Genomic DNA, 19246 nt, shown 5'->3' with positions numbered 1-19246 from the left:
TATGACCCGGTGACCAGTGAGTGAGTGACTCAAACCTAACCCGACCGAATACGAACCTGACCCAATATTGACTTAATTATTGATGACCAGACAATTATTAAACTTAATATTAATCAAACTGAAAGTGATTGAAATTCATTTAGTGTTTAGTTTGATATGTATTGCTTATTATTAAAAAGTTGAAGCAATGCGATAAAGTAACTAGACTCGATAATGACCCAATCAAACCCGACCCAACCCGGCACACCAAGCAACCCAAATAACCCGATCTGATAATGACTTGGCCCAAATCCAACTCAACCTAAAACAAGACTAAGTGATATAACCTTGCCCAAACCAAGTCTGACTGACCCGATTACCACCTCTAAAATAGTGAAATGTCTTTGTCATAACAAATTATCAACTTACTTTGACCACCCTCTCTTTCACAATTCACAGTTTCACACTTGACACATTCTTTTACTGATCCAACATAATCTTTACTTTATCATTCTTTGCCCCCTTTATATCACTACACATTCATTCAAATTCCTCTTTTTCCCCTTCTTTGCTTTTTCTTCTTCCGGTTTATTCCATGCCTTTTCCTTTACTTACAACAGCTTGAATTTCAACAACACTCCAAAATAAATAAATAAATAAATTAAAAAAACCAAGAAAAAATTATTCTTTCATTTTCTTCTTTCAAAAAAAATGAAGTTTAGTCCATCTTCATCTACTTCTTTCAGTCCAAATTTCTGCACCAATAAAGGCAATGGATTGAGTTGTTTTTCCGGGTTTTTGAGTCGAATTCTCGGCTCAAAAACCCCACCAACTTACCCTTCTGACTTCGAAAACCATGAAGAATTCTCTAAGATTGAGAAACTCGTAGACGGTTCGGCTACACCCAATTTAGTTGCTAGGCTAATGGGGTTGGAATTCATGCCGGAGTTAAGTTCAAATGATGATCAGAAAAGTTGGAATTCGATATTCCGAAGTAAATCAATGGATTCTGGGAATTTCAGAGACGGAACAGAGAAGATGCAGGGGCAAACCGGGCAAGTCGGGCAACACAGAAGGGTAAAAACATCGTTTTCGTTCCGAGAAACGCAGAATTTCTTTGAACTTGAAGGTGATGATTTCTTAGTTCTAAATTTCGATGTTAAATCTTGTAAAAAGAAGAAAAAAGTTTCGAACTTTGGCGAATCGAAGACGGCGAAACGCAGGGGAAAACAGAGGATAAACAGAGAAGAACAGAGGAAAAACAGAGTGTTTACTGATGAAGAGAGGGTTAGTTTGGGGATTTCACCTCAAATTAGTCAAAGTTATAAACTTTCTCCGTTTAGAGATAGGATTAGTGTCACGAAAACCGAGGAAGACGGAATTAAGGTGAGGAAGAAGAAAATGAAGGAGAATTGTTTGGAATTGAGTAAAGGTGAAGTAGAGTGTGAGTTAGATAATTCGAGTCCGGTTTCTGTTCTTGATGACAGTGAATTTATCAGTGATGCTGAAGTTACAGTGTCAAGTAATTCAGGTAAATTTTAGTTCATTTAACTGCACTTTATATTAACGATAATTTTTGTATAAAACCGTTTTACACAAGAATTTCTAGAACTCACAATTTTTGTCGTGTCCTAGTTGGTCGAAACAACTTTTGACCCAAATTTAATCATGGGTTATTCAGAAAAAGTCCATCTGTGTTTAAAAACCGGGAAATGTTGCATACATGTGACGCCTTTATTTCGCTATGGTCTATAGACGAGGGAATTTGAGGCACCGGGTTAATGCTGTAGACCTTTAGTCGATTTCTTAAGGTCTACAGCATTAACCTAGGAAATGTGTAATCATGTATGCAACATTTACCGGGTTTTATATATTATTGCGGTAGACCTTTAGTCGATTTCTTAAGGTGCATCTATGTTTAAAAACCGGGAAATGTTTCATATATGTGACACCTTTATTTCGCTATAGTAAGTCTATAGACGAGGGAATTTGAGGCACCGGGTTAATGCTGTAGACCTTTAGTCGATTTCTTTAAGGTCTACAGCATTAACCCGGAAAATGTGTAATCATGTATGCAACATTTCCCGGGTTTTATCTATTAATGCTGTAGACCTTTAGTCGATTTCTTTAAGGTGCATCTATGTTTTAAAACCGGGAAATGTTGCATGAATGATTACATGACACCTTCATTTTCGCTATAGACGAGAGCATTTGAGGCACCGGGTTAATGTTTTAGACCTATAGCCGATTTCTTAAGGTAATTTTTCGTATTTCTTAACAGAAGAAGACGCGAAATCAAGAGGATCGGAGTGTGACAGCAAAGAACTGTCGTCTACTAGTAACGGAAGCTCGAATTTGGATGATACTGAAAGGGAAAAACAAGGAAATGAAGAACAAAAAGGCGGATTAAAAAGACGAGATTACAAAAAACATGAAAACGCCGAGATGGTGAGAAGAGTTTGCAGGTTAGCTGAAATCGATTTTAGTAATTCAAACTGGAAGTATAGAAGAATGTTTAGAGCTGAAGAAATAGATTATTTTGGATTACATTTCAGTCAATTGATCTTTGATCAGTTAATTAATGAGTTAGTAGATCAGTTTTTCGAGATTTAATGGTGGAAATTAATTAGTTATCGTCTTATTTTGTAATAACTTAATTCCGTCTTGTTACTCTTGTACATTATTATAAATATAATGAAATATACATATTAATTGGTCTCTTATAAGACGGTTTTACATACTACGAGTAGTCAAGTAAGAATCATCACTACCATTTTGGTTTTACACTGAACAAATTTATCGGTTAAACTAACATCTGCCCGATTTACAATCACATGTAAATAACAAGTCTTCATAGTTTTTCCTTCCCACTGGTTTTAAGGAATGATTCATGTCAGTCGACTCCAAATCATTTTGGTATTAAGACTTGATGTTGTTATTGTCGTCTTCTAACAATAGGAAAGCAATTAAGAGACAAAATCATTCTTAAAAAATATATCTTGAGGACCATATATTTTTTTTCTTTTGCAAGTACTTATTTTGATTTCATGGGATGCTTCATTTACCAGCATGCCTTTGAACTTTGATATATACTGTTGGTCTCTAGCTCATATAGTAGCCACTAATGAATAATGATGAATGTTCCTCAAGTTTGCATGCGTAATTATCTAGTACACAGTTAATTTTAACCATCTGTGAAAAAATTATTCCAATATTAATCCTTAATCATCCTCGAGTTAATACGAGATAAGCAGGTTAGATGCACGCAATCAGGGGCGTCTTAAAGTAAATGAAGGCCCGGTGCACCACAAAAAAAACGAGGCTTCAGATATAAATGTATAAGTGTACTACACGTTGAGGTTTATATTGAATTTTATTAGTAAAGCTTATAAATTCGGTGGTCAAAACTGGAGGCCCGGTTCCGCCGCCCGGGGTATTAGACGCCCCTGTACGCAATCTTGCCCAAGCGATAATTTTCACATATGACGTTTCTAAGACCGTCAATAGTATATATATATATCACTAATGAATGCTCATTACTAACCGGATATATAAGTTATCTTAAATCCGTTTCACACTTACAACCGTCTTGAATACAAGAAAAGTGGTTTGAGCCATTCACTAGTGTACAAAAGTGGCCTTGTTGGGTGCTCACCTAAACACTTAACAAATTAATGCTGTTTTCACTGTCAAAACAACTTTTGCATGCTTTAGACTTTAAGTTACTGCTTGCCTTTAACTTTTTTAACATCAAAGAAACAACTGCAATCCTAAACTTATTTGGAATCAAGTGTATGATAAACAAGGACAACTTTTAAAGGTAGACAAAGAGAACAAGTATAACAAATTTAAGACCTTGCATTCTCTTATACCAAGATGTCTAGATTCAAGATTGTATCTTCCCTACTCGAATGACGAACGACAAGTCTGATAAATGAGGAGCTGGTTTTGTGTAAAACGGTTTTATACTAAATTAGTGTAAAATCATTACATTAAAGACAAATATACCCGTCACAAAACATTGGTAGCTAATAAGAGACAGTCCGTATCATTGAAGACGGCCACTATCCGTCACAAGCTGAAGACGGATAGTGGCCCTCTCACAAAATGCAAGTGGGAGGGTAAGTGGGAGTATCCATTTCCCCCCACTTGCACTATCCATTTACATTTTGTGAGAGGGACACTATCCGTCTTCAGCTTGTGACGGATAGTGTCCGTCTTCAGCTTGTGACGGATAGTGTCCGTCTTCAATGAGAATTTGTGAATAAGAGAAGTTAATAAGGGGATGTCTAGGTAAAATGTAAGGTGAGTGTAAAACCGCCTTACATAAGAATTATTGTTAAAAATAATGGATACGATTCAAGACAACTTGAGGCTTCAGATCGAGTACTAGTGTTCAATTGTTCATGAGCGGTACTTATACTTAGACCTGGCAAATCGGGTCAACGGGTCGCGTTCGGGTTGGGCCAATTCGGGTCGGGTCGGGTCATTTCGGGTTTCTAAAATATTCGGGTTAGTTCGGGTCGGGTCGGGTCATTTCGGGTTTATTGGCCGGGTTGTTTCGGGTCAAGCGGATCGGGTCTTTCGGGTCGGGTCATTTTCGGGTCAATGATTAAGAAGGAAAAAGGCATTTCAAGTCTTTTGGGGCCAATTAAAGTTATGTTTTGTCGGGTCATCTGCGGGTTGGGTAGTTTCGGGTCGGGTCATTTCGAGTCGGGTTAATACGGGTCTATGAAAGCTCGGGTCATTTTCGGGTCGGGTCGGGTTAATTCGGGTTTCGGGTGTCGCTCGGGTCAATTTCGGGTCTCGGGTCAACCTTTTCGGGTTGGGTCAATCGGGTCGGGTTGATTTTGCCAGGTCTACTTATACTGCCCATTGGACCCGGCCTTTTCGGATGGCAAAAAAAGCCGGAAAGAACAATGCATTTCAGACATTTACAGGGGCCGGGAGTCGGACTGGCCGGTTATCAAACCCGAGCTCATATTTGATCATCTCATTGGATATACCCGTCTTAAATGAGAATTTATGAGAACTGATATTACGGGGAACCGAGGAAGCTGACTGATCAGTGATCACTACCATCTGACACCGTCTTTTCGGATTATAATTCATCTCTTAGTCTCCTGTCTTTCTGTATACCAAAAGAAGGAAACAATAAAGCCCCTATGTAAAGAATACTCTTACAAATCCTAATCATTTTGTATAATAAAATAACCGTTCTACATAAGACTAATTGTTTACGCAAAATTAGCCCGATTCCCTTCCTTTTTTCCTTACCCTTTTGTTCCAATGACGGGTTTGATCGAAACACAATCGTAATTTGAATCATTCAGAAACATTCTCTCTATTATAGGAAAATACTACGTAAACCCGACTGTTTTATCCCTTTATAGTCAGACTATCAGATGTATGCAGCCTTACCCTTTTGCTAGACTGCTAGCAACACAAAGAGCTGTTTCCGAATGACAGTATATTTTTTCTAAATAATTTGTGGGGAAAATTCATGTTCGTGCATGCAACTATAAATCATCCAATTAATTATATTAATCTCAACTACTTGACCATTTCTACACTACTAATGATGGTTGTTAAATATTTAATTAAATAATTAATCATAAAAATACATTCATAGTTGGTATCCTTTCCTAAGAACAACCTGCAGATAAACAAGGTTTATTTGACTAATACTCCTGTCTGCTGTCTGCTGTCTGCTGTCTGCATTAATCATTTGCTTCATTCTTTTGTTCTTCTTCATTAATGGGTCTTCACTCAACTCTTTCCTTTTCCTTTTCCTTTTCGCTTCTTCGATCATTCTTCGCTTTCTTGCTTCCTTAAAACATTCCATGAGGATCACATCCATATATGTTTCCTGTTTCGTGAATAATGTCGTTTTTCTTGCAGTTTTTTCACTGCTAACAAAGGTTACTGGCCTTGGCTCGTCCTCTACGATTGCTGTCACCTACGGTTCTAACTCCGTCTGTAGAATTCTCGTTGAAAATTCTTCGCAAAGTATCCAATGTTTCCAAGGAGACAGAACATTTTCCGTCTTGCCAAATATCTCATTCGACAGACTAGCCGGTGGGAAGAATATGTTCTGTGGATTGACTTCAGATGGTGCTGATATCTTCTGTTGGGATAACTTAACTTCTCGAGTCGAGAATATATATCACAACCCTCTTTCCACATTGACTGATCTAACTGTCGGAAATGATCGCGTCTGTGCATTACAGGCTAAAACCAGCATTATCCAATGCTGGAAAAGAGGATTCTCGGGTCGGCCTGTATTTCTACAGCCTGAGGGAGAGACAGCTTTCCTGAGCATCACATCTGGTGACGGGTTTTCCTGTGGGATAGCGAGGGAAGATAAAACTGTCTTGTGTTGGGGTGAAAACGGAATAGGAGACTCTATCGAGGCTCAATTTTGGAATATGTCAATGTTGAGCGTAGTTGCAGGGAAATCGCATGTCTGCGGGATTTCTGTGTCTGGTATATTAATATGTAAAGGGAAAAATGATGCAGGACAACTGAATATCCCTTCAGTTTCAAACACCCCTTTTTACTATTCTGCCCTTGCTCTCGGCGGGGCCTACACCTGTGGGCTGACGAGAAGTAATGGCTCGGTAGTTTGTTGGGGTAGGGGCGGTGTTGCAGGGAATGTACCAGCTGTCTCGTTCGTCTCCATAGTTGGTGCCTTAGATTTTACATGTGGGTTGAGAACTGATAACTTCACAATTTTGTGTTGGGGTTCGGGTTGGTCTGTGATTCCCGGTCCATTACAGGTCGGGCGTAGGATGGGATCTCGCGTAAAATACTCGGAATTTGCAGGTCCCGGAATCTCACCTATGCCATCACCTGTTTCAGTATCATTACCACTAGCAGAGAAAGATTACAGGCCGTTTTGGGCATATGAGGTATTTGGGATAGTCGGAATGCTGTCTGGGTTTTGCGCGCTATGTTACTTCATATACCTGAGAAAAACGCGCTCACGAGAGAAAACGGTGAAGGAGGTAGTTAAGGCAAAGGAGCTTACTTCCATTGGTAGTAAATCAAGCGTGGATTATTCACCTTTCATAGAAAGCAATCCGTCTAGCGCGCCTCAGTCAAGATCGTCATCAATCACTCAGTTAAGCTCTTTAGCTTCAGGACGAGAGAGGAATTGGGAGAACGCATTCAAACATGTTGAGAAAGCCGAGGTATTCACCCTAACGGAGTTAGCTCGTGCGACAAGGAACTTCTCCTTGGAGAACAAGATTGGGAGAGGGAGTTTCGGGACTGTGTATAGAGGTAAACTCCCTGATAATCGCGAGGTTGCTGTCAAAAGGGAAATAATTTGCAGAACAAAGGAGAGGGAGTATGCTTTTGAGTCGGAATTGACCTTGTTGTCTAGGGTTCATCACAAGCATTTGGTGAGTTTAGTCGGGTTTTGTGAAGAAAACAGTGAGAGGCTTTTGGTGTATGAGTTTATGGCAAATGGTGCCTTACATGATATGTTGCATAACAGTCCGAGAAATGAGAACGCTTGTCTCGATTCTTGGAAAATTAGAATTAAAATCGCGTTGGATGCTGCAAGAGGGATTGAATATCTCCATAACTACGCGGTTCCACCTATAATCCACCGAGATATCAAAACCTCAAATATACTTTTAGACGGGAATTGGGTTGGGAGAGTCTCGGATTTTGGGTTGTCCCTTAAGGGACCTGAGAGCGAGGAAGGGAGTATGTCAATCAAAGCGGTTGGGACAGTCGGGTACATTGATCCTGAGTACTATCTGCTCAAGGTCTTGACCACTAAAAGTGATGTCTATGGTTTCGGAGTTGTTTTATTGGAACTTTTAACAGGGAAAAAGGCTTTGTTTAAGGAAAGCGAAGGGAATGGGCCGACAGGGGTAGTAGAGTATGCGGGACCCTTCATCGTTGCAGGGGAAGTGCGGAAAGTGCTGGATAAGCGAGTAGTACAGCCGGTGATGAATGAGGCTGAGGCCGTTGAGCTTGTCGCGTACACTGCAATGATGTGTGTCAATTTGGAAGGAAAAGAGCGGCCAACGATGTCTGATGTTGTTTCTAACTTGGAGCGGGCGTTAGCTCTCTGTACTGGCAGCTCCGGTACATTCTCTCCGAATTTTTATTCCTTCAATTAGGAATGAAGGAGTTGCCTAGACTTGTTTTGGTAGTCTGTAAGTTTTTACTTTCAGGATATTTTTTCTTTTTATCTTAGTTTGTATTTTGTGATGGTACAAAACAAATCGGTTTTAGTCTTGATCCGGATTCATTGTCTTAGCCATGGATGCTGTAGTAACATTCAAAACTCTTGCAAATCTGTCAGACAATGTGGTTGCATTATGCTTAGACCTGCCAAAAGCACCCCGACCCAATTGACCCGGCCCGAAAAACTGACCCGAGACCCAAAGTGGCCTGAAAACCCGAATTGACCCGAGCTTTCTAGACCCGTAAATGACCCGATCTGAAACCACCAAAACCGAAAATGACCCGACAAAATATTATTCTAATTGAACCGAAAAGACTTGAAATGACTATTTCTCTATTATTCATTGACCCGAAAATGACCCGACCCGTTTGACCCGAAACAGACCCGACCAACAAACCCGAAACCCGAAACCCGAAATGACCCGTCCCGACCCGAATTAACCCGAAATCAATGAGAGACCCGGCCTGAACTGGCCCGACCTGAACCTGACCCGTTGACCCTTTTTGCCAGGTCTAAATTTATGCTGCATTACTGCTTAAATTTACAGAAACTACAGAATGCACAAGAGAAGTTTTCATCAAATGAGTTCTTATCATTGAATTAGTTGTTCAGAATCGAACCGACATTATACACATTTAATTAGTTGTTCAACATTATACAAATACAATCAAGTTGGATAGCAAACTAGCTGAAGATCATCTAGACATCTACAGTACAAAACCTTTTTCACATTGTGTATCTAAGTATGATTTTAATGTCTAAAATACATAATAGTAACCTCAGATGAACTGAAACTGTATGAGTAATTTTACATACTTGTATTTCCGTCCTTTTTTGTCGTACAAGGGAATTGCTCGAATACCACTGCGCAATTCTGACACTGGCAAGCAAGTTTGACCTCCAAAATCATGTCTTCCACTCATGTTATAGTCCCGAACTTCAATTCTCAAAAGTGCGAGTTCAGGCACTGTTAATGGGAACTCGAACTCTCTGTTCCATGTCGGAATCCATTCATCCTCCATAGGCTTTGTCTTTACCTTCTTATTATCAGCTGGCACTCCTAATATTTGAAGCTAGCCAAAAAAAAAAAAAAAAAAAAAAAAAAAAAAAAAAAAAAAACTTTCTCAGTATAATGCAAAAACCCTGTGAGTACTGTACGAGACAGTCTTACACGTGAGAACAACCTAAATCCGTATTTATTCTTCATTTAATTATTTACTGAGATCTTTTAGCATCTGACCTTAGCAAAGAAATCGGGTGGTGAGAATGCATCAAAATGGGTGCGCCTGAATTCCAAATGCCATCCGTCTCCCATGTATACCTTCACCTGTTTATCAGTACAAAGATTATAAAGATGGCAAAACACACATTTGCTTGTGAAAAAGACCTAGTAGTAGACGAACCACTGACCTTCAACGTTTTCTTGACTTGGCGACTTATGTTTGGGTTAAAAACCCCGTTTTTGGGACTGGCATTCAAAAGCAAATCTGGCTTTTTCACATAACCACACCCTCCATTGGCTCTGAACATTCCTTGCATGATCCAAAGGTATTTTCCGTAGCCCTGTAGTGTACAGAATGCAGAAATCAGAAATGACTGTCAGCATATAATACTCGTCAACATTAATCTATTGCCTTAAACATGCCCGACTAAGGCACATGCAATATTTTTCTGATGTAAGAAGTGCAGAACTACAGAAGTGAGAGATGTAAACCTGCATATTGAAAGCAACCATTTGAACACCATGTGTCCATCCGAGGAGAGGATTGTAATTTGAAGATAAAATTCGCGTACCCTTTGGGTATACTCTGAGTAAATTCGTCTGAGTAAACCTACAGGAAATGAAGCAAAGAGATACGTCTCAAGGTCAGTGAGTCATCTTACGTTATTCCATAATCTCTAAAGCCGAAGAACTGTATTTACTGACCGAATGATATCAGGTCCATGAGTTTTGATAGCATTCTGAAGTTTTTGCTCTCCAAGGCTCAAACGAGCCGCTCTCTTAGAATCACCTCTCAGCAAGTTAGCCAATCCACCTTTTCCCTTGACCTTATGAACTGAAATCAAGTCTCTATACTCGGAAACCGATCCCTCTTCCTCTTCTTCCTCCATCTCATTTTGCTGCTAAAACGGTTTTTATTAATATCCATTTGACAGAATTTAAACATCGAAAAATTCAGGCAACAAGGACATTAAGCTAACCTTGTCCTGTATAAGAACTTCTTTTCTCTTTGTGAACCCACCTCCATTTCCTATTGATTTTCCAGATATATTTACACAACGATACACCTTTTGCTCATTGTTTTCTTCTTCTTTGAGATTGTCAAAGGATTCTTTCGGTGGTTTGGTTGATATCAAAATCTTCCTCTTTAATGATTCAGGTGAAGGGAATTCCTGGAAATCCATGCTTGGGAACAGCATATCTCCAAATGTTTTAGTGACCATCTGAATTACACGGAAGATCGAGTTAACATTGTTAGACCTAACAAAACTGACTCGATCCAAATTGACCCGATATGAACTAAAAGACCATCCAATCTGACTTAATCAGACCAGAAATGCCTCATTTTACACAAAAACCTTCATACCCGCGACTCAAAAGTGACCTGATTGACCCGACAGTAGCTGATGACTCATATATAACCGTACCCAACCGGCCCAAACCACCATTGACTCTACCCGAGATGACTAATATACAATAAAAACATTTTAACCATGACCCCAAAAAGGACCCGATTGACCCGACTAATAATTATTGACCTGAAAATGACCAAACTGAACTAGAGTAGAATGAATCTGCCAGGTCTAGTTACAGGTTACGAAACAGTGGACGACTGACCTGAGCAACTTTAGCCTGAAGCAAAGCGTCTAAGTGATCTTCAAAAGTAATAATAACAGGATACTCCGAAGCATAAAAAGCATTTTCCTTAATTGCCTCCAAACACTTGATTAATTCTACTGGTGAAGTCATAGTCCTGTAATGTTTACAGTAAGTTCACATTCACTTACAGTAACTCAAAAAAATCCTCGGAAATTAAGTAGGAAATGAAGAGGCATACCCTCCATGAAAAACTTCTACATCATTCTTTTTAGAGTTAGGCCATAAATCAAGCTCGATGACCCTTACACCGGTCCTCAACGCCTTCACGATTGGATCGATGCTGCTGTCACTGCTCAACTGATTGCCAGTCAAGTAGGAATTATGCCCTGTGTATAAGAAGTAATGAGCCAATGGGGATGTCATGTCCTGGTGCACCTGTAAACATGAACATAGAATATGTTCAGAAATCAGAATTAGTGTAAACTCGCGACAAAATCTCTGTTGATGTTTAAACATCATATGTAGACAGTCACAAAGGTACTGAAAAATAAGGGCATCTCAGTACCACCCAGCGGCACTATCTCACAGCTGTCTCGATGTTTTCATTATTAAATTCTCGATGAACCATTCTTGCACAATATTACAGACACGGATCTCTGAGGCATTAGGGCAATGTCGATGTTACATGAAAATAATGTACTAAAATGTGTAATCAGAAAGAAGGAAAGAATAAAGATGTTACCCCAAGAGAAGCAAGAGGAGAGTTCAAGTCACCAAAAAGAAACCTAAAAAAGTGATCAAGATGAAGGCCTCTCCTATGGAAAACATGTAGATGCTTAAGACTCTGCAAAATAGCTTGAGCATCATCGACTGTCGCCTCGTCTTCTCCTTGAAACTCCACCAGAAACTTATGCAGTTGTTCTACTGTCATCACTCCATTCTCTGAATACTGATTAAACAAGTTCACAACGTCGATAGGAGGCTCAGCTATGTTCAGCTTGAACATCTTCCTAAAACAAAAACAAAACCCAAATGCCTGTTTCGACATTCTTTTACTCCGTAAATCTTATCTTATCAACTCTTGAAAACATAGACCAGAAAACAGTTAGATGATATTCTGAAACATGTTTCAGAGTTCTTATATTATTTGCATTTTCGGAATAATCTTTTTTGCTAAGAAAGAATAAATTCTTCTTGTGTCTTAATCTCATTTTGTTTTTTATTCATCATTGGTCACATTTGTTATTGTTCTTATTGTATGATTAAATCTGAAATTATTGAATACAAAAATCCTGATATTTTTTTCCATGAAAACTGAAAAGACACGGTTCAGATAAAGTGTAGGAGATTCCCACTATGGTCTTCCACTCTTCCTTTTGATGTCTTTGTTTTTTATTAATCAATCTTTTATATGAAGAGAATTTTCCATGAAACCCACATCAACAAAAATAAATAACATTTACGCCCTATTTTGCATGTCGCGTCTTTTTCAGAAAACCCGTCATGCAAAATGAGTTGTCTTACACTCTTACCCGTTTCATAGTCCTATACGACAAATAGGGTATAGCGATTTATTTAGCATTATTTAAAAACGATCCAGTTCAAACCGAGAAAGGCGCTTTAGATTGTATACCCGGAAAGTGTTGATCTCGTATTCTCGTACAAAGATCATTGAAAAATAAAGTGTGAATTCAAGAATTAAAGACAACAAAATAAGAAATACAAAGTAGCCTAAAACTAGGGCATGTGTTAGATCATGCAGTCTTAACTTAGTTTATTTTTAGTCAAATAGATCTGAGAATGCATATTTCCTGGAAATTTTCAATACTTTGGTGCAACTACTCTGTTAGATTATTGTGCAACAAAATAGAGAACCACTATTAACATCAACAAACATGAAATTGTGGGTTCAAAACCGACCCCGTGCAGATGTCAACTAGCTTAGTTAGTAAAACATAAGAGGTGGTACTCATAACCTGGGTTCAAATCCCGTCAGCATCAAAATTGACCTTTTGGGTTGTGGCTCCCTTTAAACCCAAAAAAAAAAAAAAGAAAAAAAAAAATTGCATGAGTGCCATTGAGAGTGATGTAAAAGACGCGTTGGGGACTATACTCGCAGACTCCCAGTACCGCACTTGAGAGAGTGCAGGAATCAATCATATAAGTGTAATAATCACGACTCAAATAGAAGCACCCGAAAAATAAGACTCAAATATTTGTATCAGACAGTCTTGTATGTGAGATCAACCATTAATCTAAAAAATTGAATTGAGGATTAAATAAACATTTTGATTGCTCTTATAGGTGAGACCTTCTCGTACAAAACTCGTTTGTAATTTGTAAAGATAAAGTTACAATGATAAATTTCGCTATGTAAAAGAAAGTCAAAAACCGGTTAAACCAGCATTCGAAAATTCTGCTTCAACTCAGCAACTGTGATTTGCTCACTGCCCATAATTTTGCATCAGTGCAAAATACAATTCTATGATCTACAGCTATCCTAAACAACATGAGTATAACTCCATACTTGCAATGTGGAGCGTAAACTGTCAACTTGGCAAGACATGTTACAGATCCAACAACCTTATTATATGCTATCTCCTGCACATCGTCTGGTTTTTCTGGTGTAAATCTATTTATTGTGGGACTTAAGTTTGTCTCATGATATCATTACTCACCTTTTCCTTCAGCTTTTTCCACCGACTGAGGATCTTGCCGTCATTATTAGGCATGGCACATGGCGGTGATGGTGAAAGAGATGTGGCCGACTGTTCAAGAAACTGCCTTAGCTTTGGTTCAGCAAAACAAAGCAAAGATTCGGCACAAACTTCCTGTGCTGAAGGAGGTGCTAGTGGCTTGAAATCAAGTAACTTTGCATACTCTGTTATTAGATGATACATGTAATCGTATACACGGTCCATGTTCAACGAATCCATGAAATCTTGACCCGCTTGACCCATAGCCTCAGCCTGCTCCAACAAAATTTCCGGGATCATTCACATGCCCTCAGTGGGTCTAGTGAGTCTTGTATGAGACAGTTTCACCTATGTGTGCTCATTAATTTATAGAATTAATGGGTTGATCTCACATGTAGGACAATCTGTTGTAAGTTTTTGTAATATGGGTCTAAATTTAAGCAAAACTTCGGTAAGACAGCCATACTCATACGGTAGTATCACATCCATACGGTAGCGTAAAGTGAGAATTTAAGGTGCAGTTCATCCCACGCCTTAAAATTTTACACCTCCCTATTTGTAGCTAGATTTATATACCAAACAAGCTGATAATACTGAAGGAAGAAACATTTTACCTCAGAAGGATGCGCGTTACCCCAGTCAACAGCGCTCCTTATATTTCTACATAGATCAAAAGGTGGCACAGGCCAATAGTTTTTCGTGGGGAACAGACCACGGCTGAAAAAATCTTCATATTGAGGAGTTATCAGCAGTGTAAGAGAGCCACATGACACAATATACTTCAGGCTCACTGACCAGGCATAACCTTCAGCATAAATTTTATACCTGGAGATAGTTAACAGTTAAGCATCACTGCACCAGTGAGGCAGTAACCAGTGTCGGCGTGTTGCCCTTAATTTTTCTAGCACAGGCATCTTCTCGATATTTGTTTCCATTTCCAACCACGCTAAAGATTCACTAGTCTAGGTTTTGGATTATAATATAATAGAGCAAATTGGCTGGCTAAATTGGTCACACCTCTTTTTATTGTGTAAGTCATCACCTAGGTAGCACCAAAACGGACACGGATACGGACACGGACACGGACACGTCACGGACACGTGACACGGCATCCCATGAAATTTAGGACACGGGACACGTTATTTAAATTTAATAAAATATATATTTTGTAGTTATATATGTGTGATTTTATTTTTGAAAAAGTATTTGATATTAAATTTAAATAAATGAAGGTAAAATTTGACGTTAAATATAACTTATTCTCATTTCTAAAACCAAAAACCAACTTATAATCAATCTATTTCGACATCTCATTACTTGTCTAAAGAACATCATTTGCCGACCAAATTCAACCATATAACAATTCACGTCATTTACCTTAAATTCAACTTTCCGTTTGAAGATGTGTCCAAATACCATGGACACGGCTCAAAATACCATGGACACGCGTCGGACACGTGCCCAAATAAAAGATGAAAGTTAGACACGGCTTGACGTGTGTCCGACGAGTGTCGTGTCCGACACGGGAACACCGATTAAGAGGAGTGTCCGTGCAACCTAGGTCATCACTCATAAATGCAATTCAGGACTTAATTTTTATTACGGGTCATCTCAAAACATATTATGTATCTTAAAGATGGGTAAATTTGAACCCCTTCTACCCAACCAGTTGTGGGAACACTCGCGACACTAGGGTAACATCGTTGTTACCGTGGCATCTTCTCAACTCTTTGTTGTTTATGTATCATCATACTTGCATCACACAAGGAATTTCTATAGCTTCAAGGGAAATCACCAACTGGTACACCAGCATATGATTGGTGCAACGAGTTTGAAACACAAGAAGCCGATTGCATTTTAGGTGAGCAATAAAATTTTACTTGTGCCAACTAGATGTCAGTCTGAACAATTTTATGGAACCATTTCAGTGTTATGTTCCGAGTTTGTGTTTGGTAAATTATGCAGCTTTCCTAGAGACTGAATCTCATTGAATACTTCTACCGTCACAAAATTCTCATTTGTGTGTGTGTGTGTGTGTGTGTTTGGAGTGGGGCCATGGGGTCGGCATGGAGAGAAGCACTCTATCTCAGAATGGCCATATTGTTTCTAGAAGGAATATAATCAGTATATACCTATGTTTGCACTGGTTAGATAGCTTTGACTGCATGTACCCAGCTCTCGCTTCCTCTCCCCAGTCCTGTAGAATGTGATGGAACTTTTAGATGGTGTGTTGAACAGGCTACTGTTGTTAAGAAAAAACAAAAGTAAGAACATTTATTGGTATTCCACCTGACGGAGGATTTGTGCTCTCCATTCCTTGGTATCATTACATTGCAGTAACTCTGAACGAAGTGGAGACGCGACATCCGGGTTTCCTTTCCAGTAAGCGTAAGGCCATTTCTCGCTCCAACTCTTAGAGTGCGAACCCTTTTTAATATCTCTGAACTCTGTATCCCAAGGTCCTATGTTCACCTCTGGCCTGAAAGGCACATGTAAGTGCAAAACTAGTTTGATTTCAAATAAGAATAGAATAGTTAACATTGGAATACTATTGGAGTCAATGGAGTACTATAAATTTGGGAGGCAGTAATAAACAAGGACAACAGCTACATGACCGAGAAAAATGATTGCTAGTTACCCTCCCTAGAAACACAGGGCTAAAAAACAGAACTACATGAAAAGATCTGTCAACTAAGTTACGTCCGATTTTTTTAGAAAGCACCAGATAACATCTTTGGGTCATCTTACAGTCAGTAGCTGTTTCATACTCAATCTTTTAGCCATAGGAATAAACCAATTCTAGCCATGAAGTTGTCGAGTTGGGAGGTGAAACGGGATACAGTGTAAAAACTAAATCCCTATGGAAAGATATAGAGAGAGCAATGAGCTCGCTTTCGATTTATTAGTCAGATGGAATATGCTATAATCTTATCTACGAGCCACGAGTTCCACCTACTGGGAGGCACTGCATAAAATGTCAATTTCATATGACAGCAGGCACTGCCAAGCTTCTGTGAAACAGTGCTAATAAATATACGTAACAACTGCAACCAAACACCTTAAAGTGAAATTATGTAAGAAACTTACCAACCCCAGAAAGACCAATCAGGAAACGGGATGTCGAAATGCTGGTTGGTCGTGCAGTACCGGAAAAGAGGCAAAGGTCTAGAGCTATGCTCAGTCTTGTTAATTGCAGGCTTGTCCATACAATCAAACATGAGATCAACATCAGGGACCATGCCAGGATACCGTTTAAGAAGCTGTAATAACCCCCATACAGTAAACATCACTCTACTCTGCACACAAGCATAATACATGTCGATAAACAAACGGCCCCCAACTATTATAACCCGAAAAGCAGCATAATCCTTAGCTTCCATCAAATGGTCGAAACTTATCCTGCTGTGAGACCATGGCTCCAAATCATGGTGGATCCATCTGAAGAATTCTGGGCACGAGATCAGTTTGGATGGGTCAAGTAATGGAGGGATGGGATACGCATAAGAGCGACACTGAAAATACTGACATTGTAAGATTTTGGTTGCTCGGGAATAGCTTGTTCCTTCATCTAGGATTTTTGGCTCAAACAAATGCCATGGTGTGGGTTTTAAGTTGTGTCCAGCAACAGTTTTGGTTTGGTATGCAAAATCACTAACCTGTCATACAACAAATACACCATCTGATCAAATAGTGCATTAACAATAAACTTCTATCATCCTAACTACCATAAGGAAATAATCATATTAACATCCATATAACTCATGGTGATCATCCACGTTACTCCGACAAATCAAACACAACTGTAAATCAATACATGATCAGATATCACAAACTTTCTATAAGACGACCTTACACATGAGTCCAACACATTAACTAACCCTTACAGGTATATGCATTGGTCTTGCATATAAGATCATCTTACTTAAAAGTCAATTAGCAAAACCGGCAACTACCCACATCGTAATAGTCAAAAATAAAACTACCCATCTACCTAAACTTCTATCAACCTAGCTGCCTAACGAAACAATCATATTAATACCAATGTAGCTCATAGTCATAGGGGACATGCACGTCACTCCTACAAATCAAACACTACTACTAATCAATATATGATCAGAATTACTGCAAACCTTCTATAAGACGACCTTACACATGAATCCAACCCATTAACCCTTACAAATATACGCATTTGTCTTACATGTAAGATCATCTCATTCAAAAGGCGATTAACAAAACCGGCAACTACCCACCTCCTAACTATCAAAAACAAAACAAGCCACCTCCCTACATTTCTAAACAGCTCAAAATTCTACAAACCCCTATAACATATTTGGCGAAATGCCTCAGTGAACAAAAATCTCAAATAACAAAACCGACAACTACCCACCTCGTAATAGTCAAAAATAAAACTACCCATCTCCTAATTTGTTACCCGACAGTAAACAACTCAAAATCTACCTAAACTTCTATCAACCTAGCTGCCTAATGAAACAATCATATTAATGCCCAATACCAATGTAGCTCATAGCCATAGGGACATGCACACCACTCCTACAAATCAAACACTACTACTAATCAATATATGATCAGAATTACTGCAAACCTTCTATAAGACGACCTTACACATGAATCCAACCCATTAACCCTTACAAATATACGCATTTGTCTTACGTATAAGATCATCTCATTCAAAAGGCGATTAACAAAACCGGCAACTACCCACCTCCTAATTATCAAAAACAAACCAACCCACCTACCTACATTTCTAAACAGCTCAAAATTCTACAAAGCCCTATAAGATGTTCGACGAAATGCCTCAGTATAAGAGCATCTTATTCAAAAGTCGATTAACAAAACCGACAACTACCCACCTCCTAATTATCAAAAGCAAAACAACCCACCTGCCTACATTCCTAACACAATTCAAAATTCTACCATTCCCTATAACCTGTTCGACGAAATGCCTCAACGAACCAAAATCCCGAAACAACAATCGCAAACATAACCATCGAAAAACAACGCAAAATTGTTATCCAAAATGCAAACCTTAAGAAAAAAGAGGGCAGCAAGAGAAAGAAAAGCCAATAAACAAACAAAAGGGTAAAGATATGGAGGAGAACGATGAATCCCAGAATTGCCATGGTGATTGAATTTAGACCTAAATCCCATGAGAAATCAAACAACAAAGATAAAACTTTGTTAAGGGTAAAATCATAGTGACCACACAACAACAAAATTGTCATAATTTTCGGGTAATTTTTGTTAACTAACGTATCGGATCTTTCCCTAATTAGTTTGATTGGATTGTATTGTATTGAAATGAGTGTGTTATAAATTGGTTCGAGTACGATCGAGACAACCACAAATTATAAAATAAGACGGTTTTATGGGTGTCTTTCTTTGGCTATACGTGGACGTGGTAAGGTTCATCTGCTGTTTGTTGCATGGGAATTTGAGGGACTGAGGAAGTGTCTCCTGTTCCCTTTTTCCGTATTTAAGTTTAATTCGGTTTAGTTCGGTTTAATTTAGATTGTTTAACTTATT

General features: G+C 38.8%; 4 protein-coding genes across 5 annotated transcripts; 2 read left to right on the top strand and 2 right to left on the bottom strand.

The window, feature by feature from the left end:
• Positions 1-553: 553 nt before the first annotated feature.
• On the top strand, positions 554-2685 carry LOC141637573 (uncharacterized). Of its 2 annotated transcripts, none has more exons than XM_074447079.1 (2): positions 554-1510; positions 2264-2685. In XM_074447079.1, exons 1-2 carry the CDS (start codon positions 691-693, stop codon positions 2590-2592), a joined length of 1149 nt encoding a protein of 382 aa, XP_074303180.1. In that variant the 5' UTR covers positions 554-690; the 3' UTR covers positions 2593-2685. The 2 variants fall into 2 exon arrangements, with proteins under 2 accessions (XP_074303180.1, XP_074303179.1); XM_074447078.1 differs by having other exon boundaries at positions 563-1510; positions 2261-2685.
• Positions 2686-5822: 3137 nt separating this feature from the next.
• LOC141637541 (putative serine/threonine-protein kinase-like protein CCR3) lies at positions 5823-8117 on the top strand. Its single transcript, XM_074447028.1, has one exon. It carries the CDS (start codon positions 5823-5825, stop codon positions 8115-8117), a length of 2295 nt encoding a protein of 764 aa, XP_074303129.1.
• A 778-nt stretch (positions 8118-8895) lies between these two features.
• On the bottom strand, positions 8896-12425 carry LOC141637483 (phosphoinositide phospholipase C 2-like). The gene is made up of 9 exons (XM_074446951.1): positions 11749-12425; positions 11245-11441; positions 11025-11160; positions 10388-10630; positions 10113-10306; positions 9900-10017; positions 9596-9748; positions 9426-9512; positions 8896-9258 (listed from the first exon to the last, which is right to left on the bottom strand). The coding sequence occupies exons 1-9, from the start codon at positions 12052-12054 to the stop codon at positions 8965-8967; spliced, it is 1728 nt and encodes a 575-aa protein (XP_074303052.1). The 5' UTR covers positions 12055-12425; the 3' UTR covers positions 8896-8964.
• An 849-nt stretch (positions 12426-13274) lies between these two features.
• On the bottom strand, positions 13275-18959 carry LOC141637493 (uncharacterized). Its single transcript, XM_074446960.1, has 6 exons — positions 18749-18959; positions 16790-17358; positions 15992-16181; positions 15835-15899; positions 14317-14527; positions 13275-13975 (listed from the first exon to the last, which is right to left on the bottom strand). The coding sequence occupies exons 1-6, from the start codon at positions 18869-18871 to the stop codon at positions 13655-13657; spliced, it is 1479 nt and encodes a 492-aa protein (XP_074303061.1). The 5' UTR covers positions 18872-18959; the 3' UTR covers positions 13275-13654.
• Positions 18960-19246: the final 287 nt, after the last annotated feature.

This window comes from Silene latifolia, unplaced genomic scaffold (genome assembly GCF_048544455.1).
Source record: "Silene latifolia isolate original U9 population unplaced genomic scaffold, ASM4854445v1 scaffold_119, whole genome shotgun sequence".
NCBI lineage: Eukaryota > Viridiplantae > Streptophyta > Magnoliopsida > Caryophyllales > Caryophyllaceae > Silene > Silene latifolia.
The sequence above is the reverse complement of the archived record's forward strand: the minus strand, read 5'-3'. Positions and strand labels throughout refer to the sequence as shown.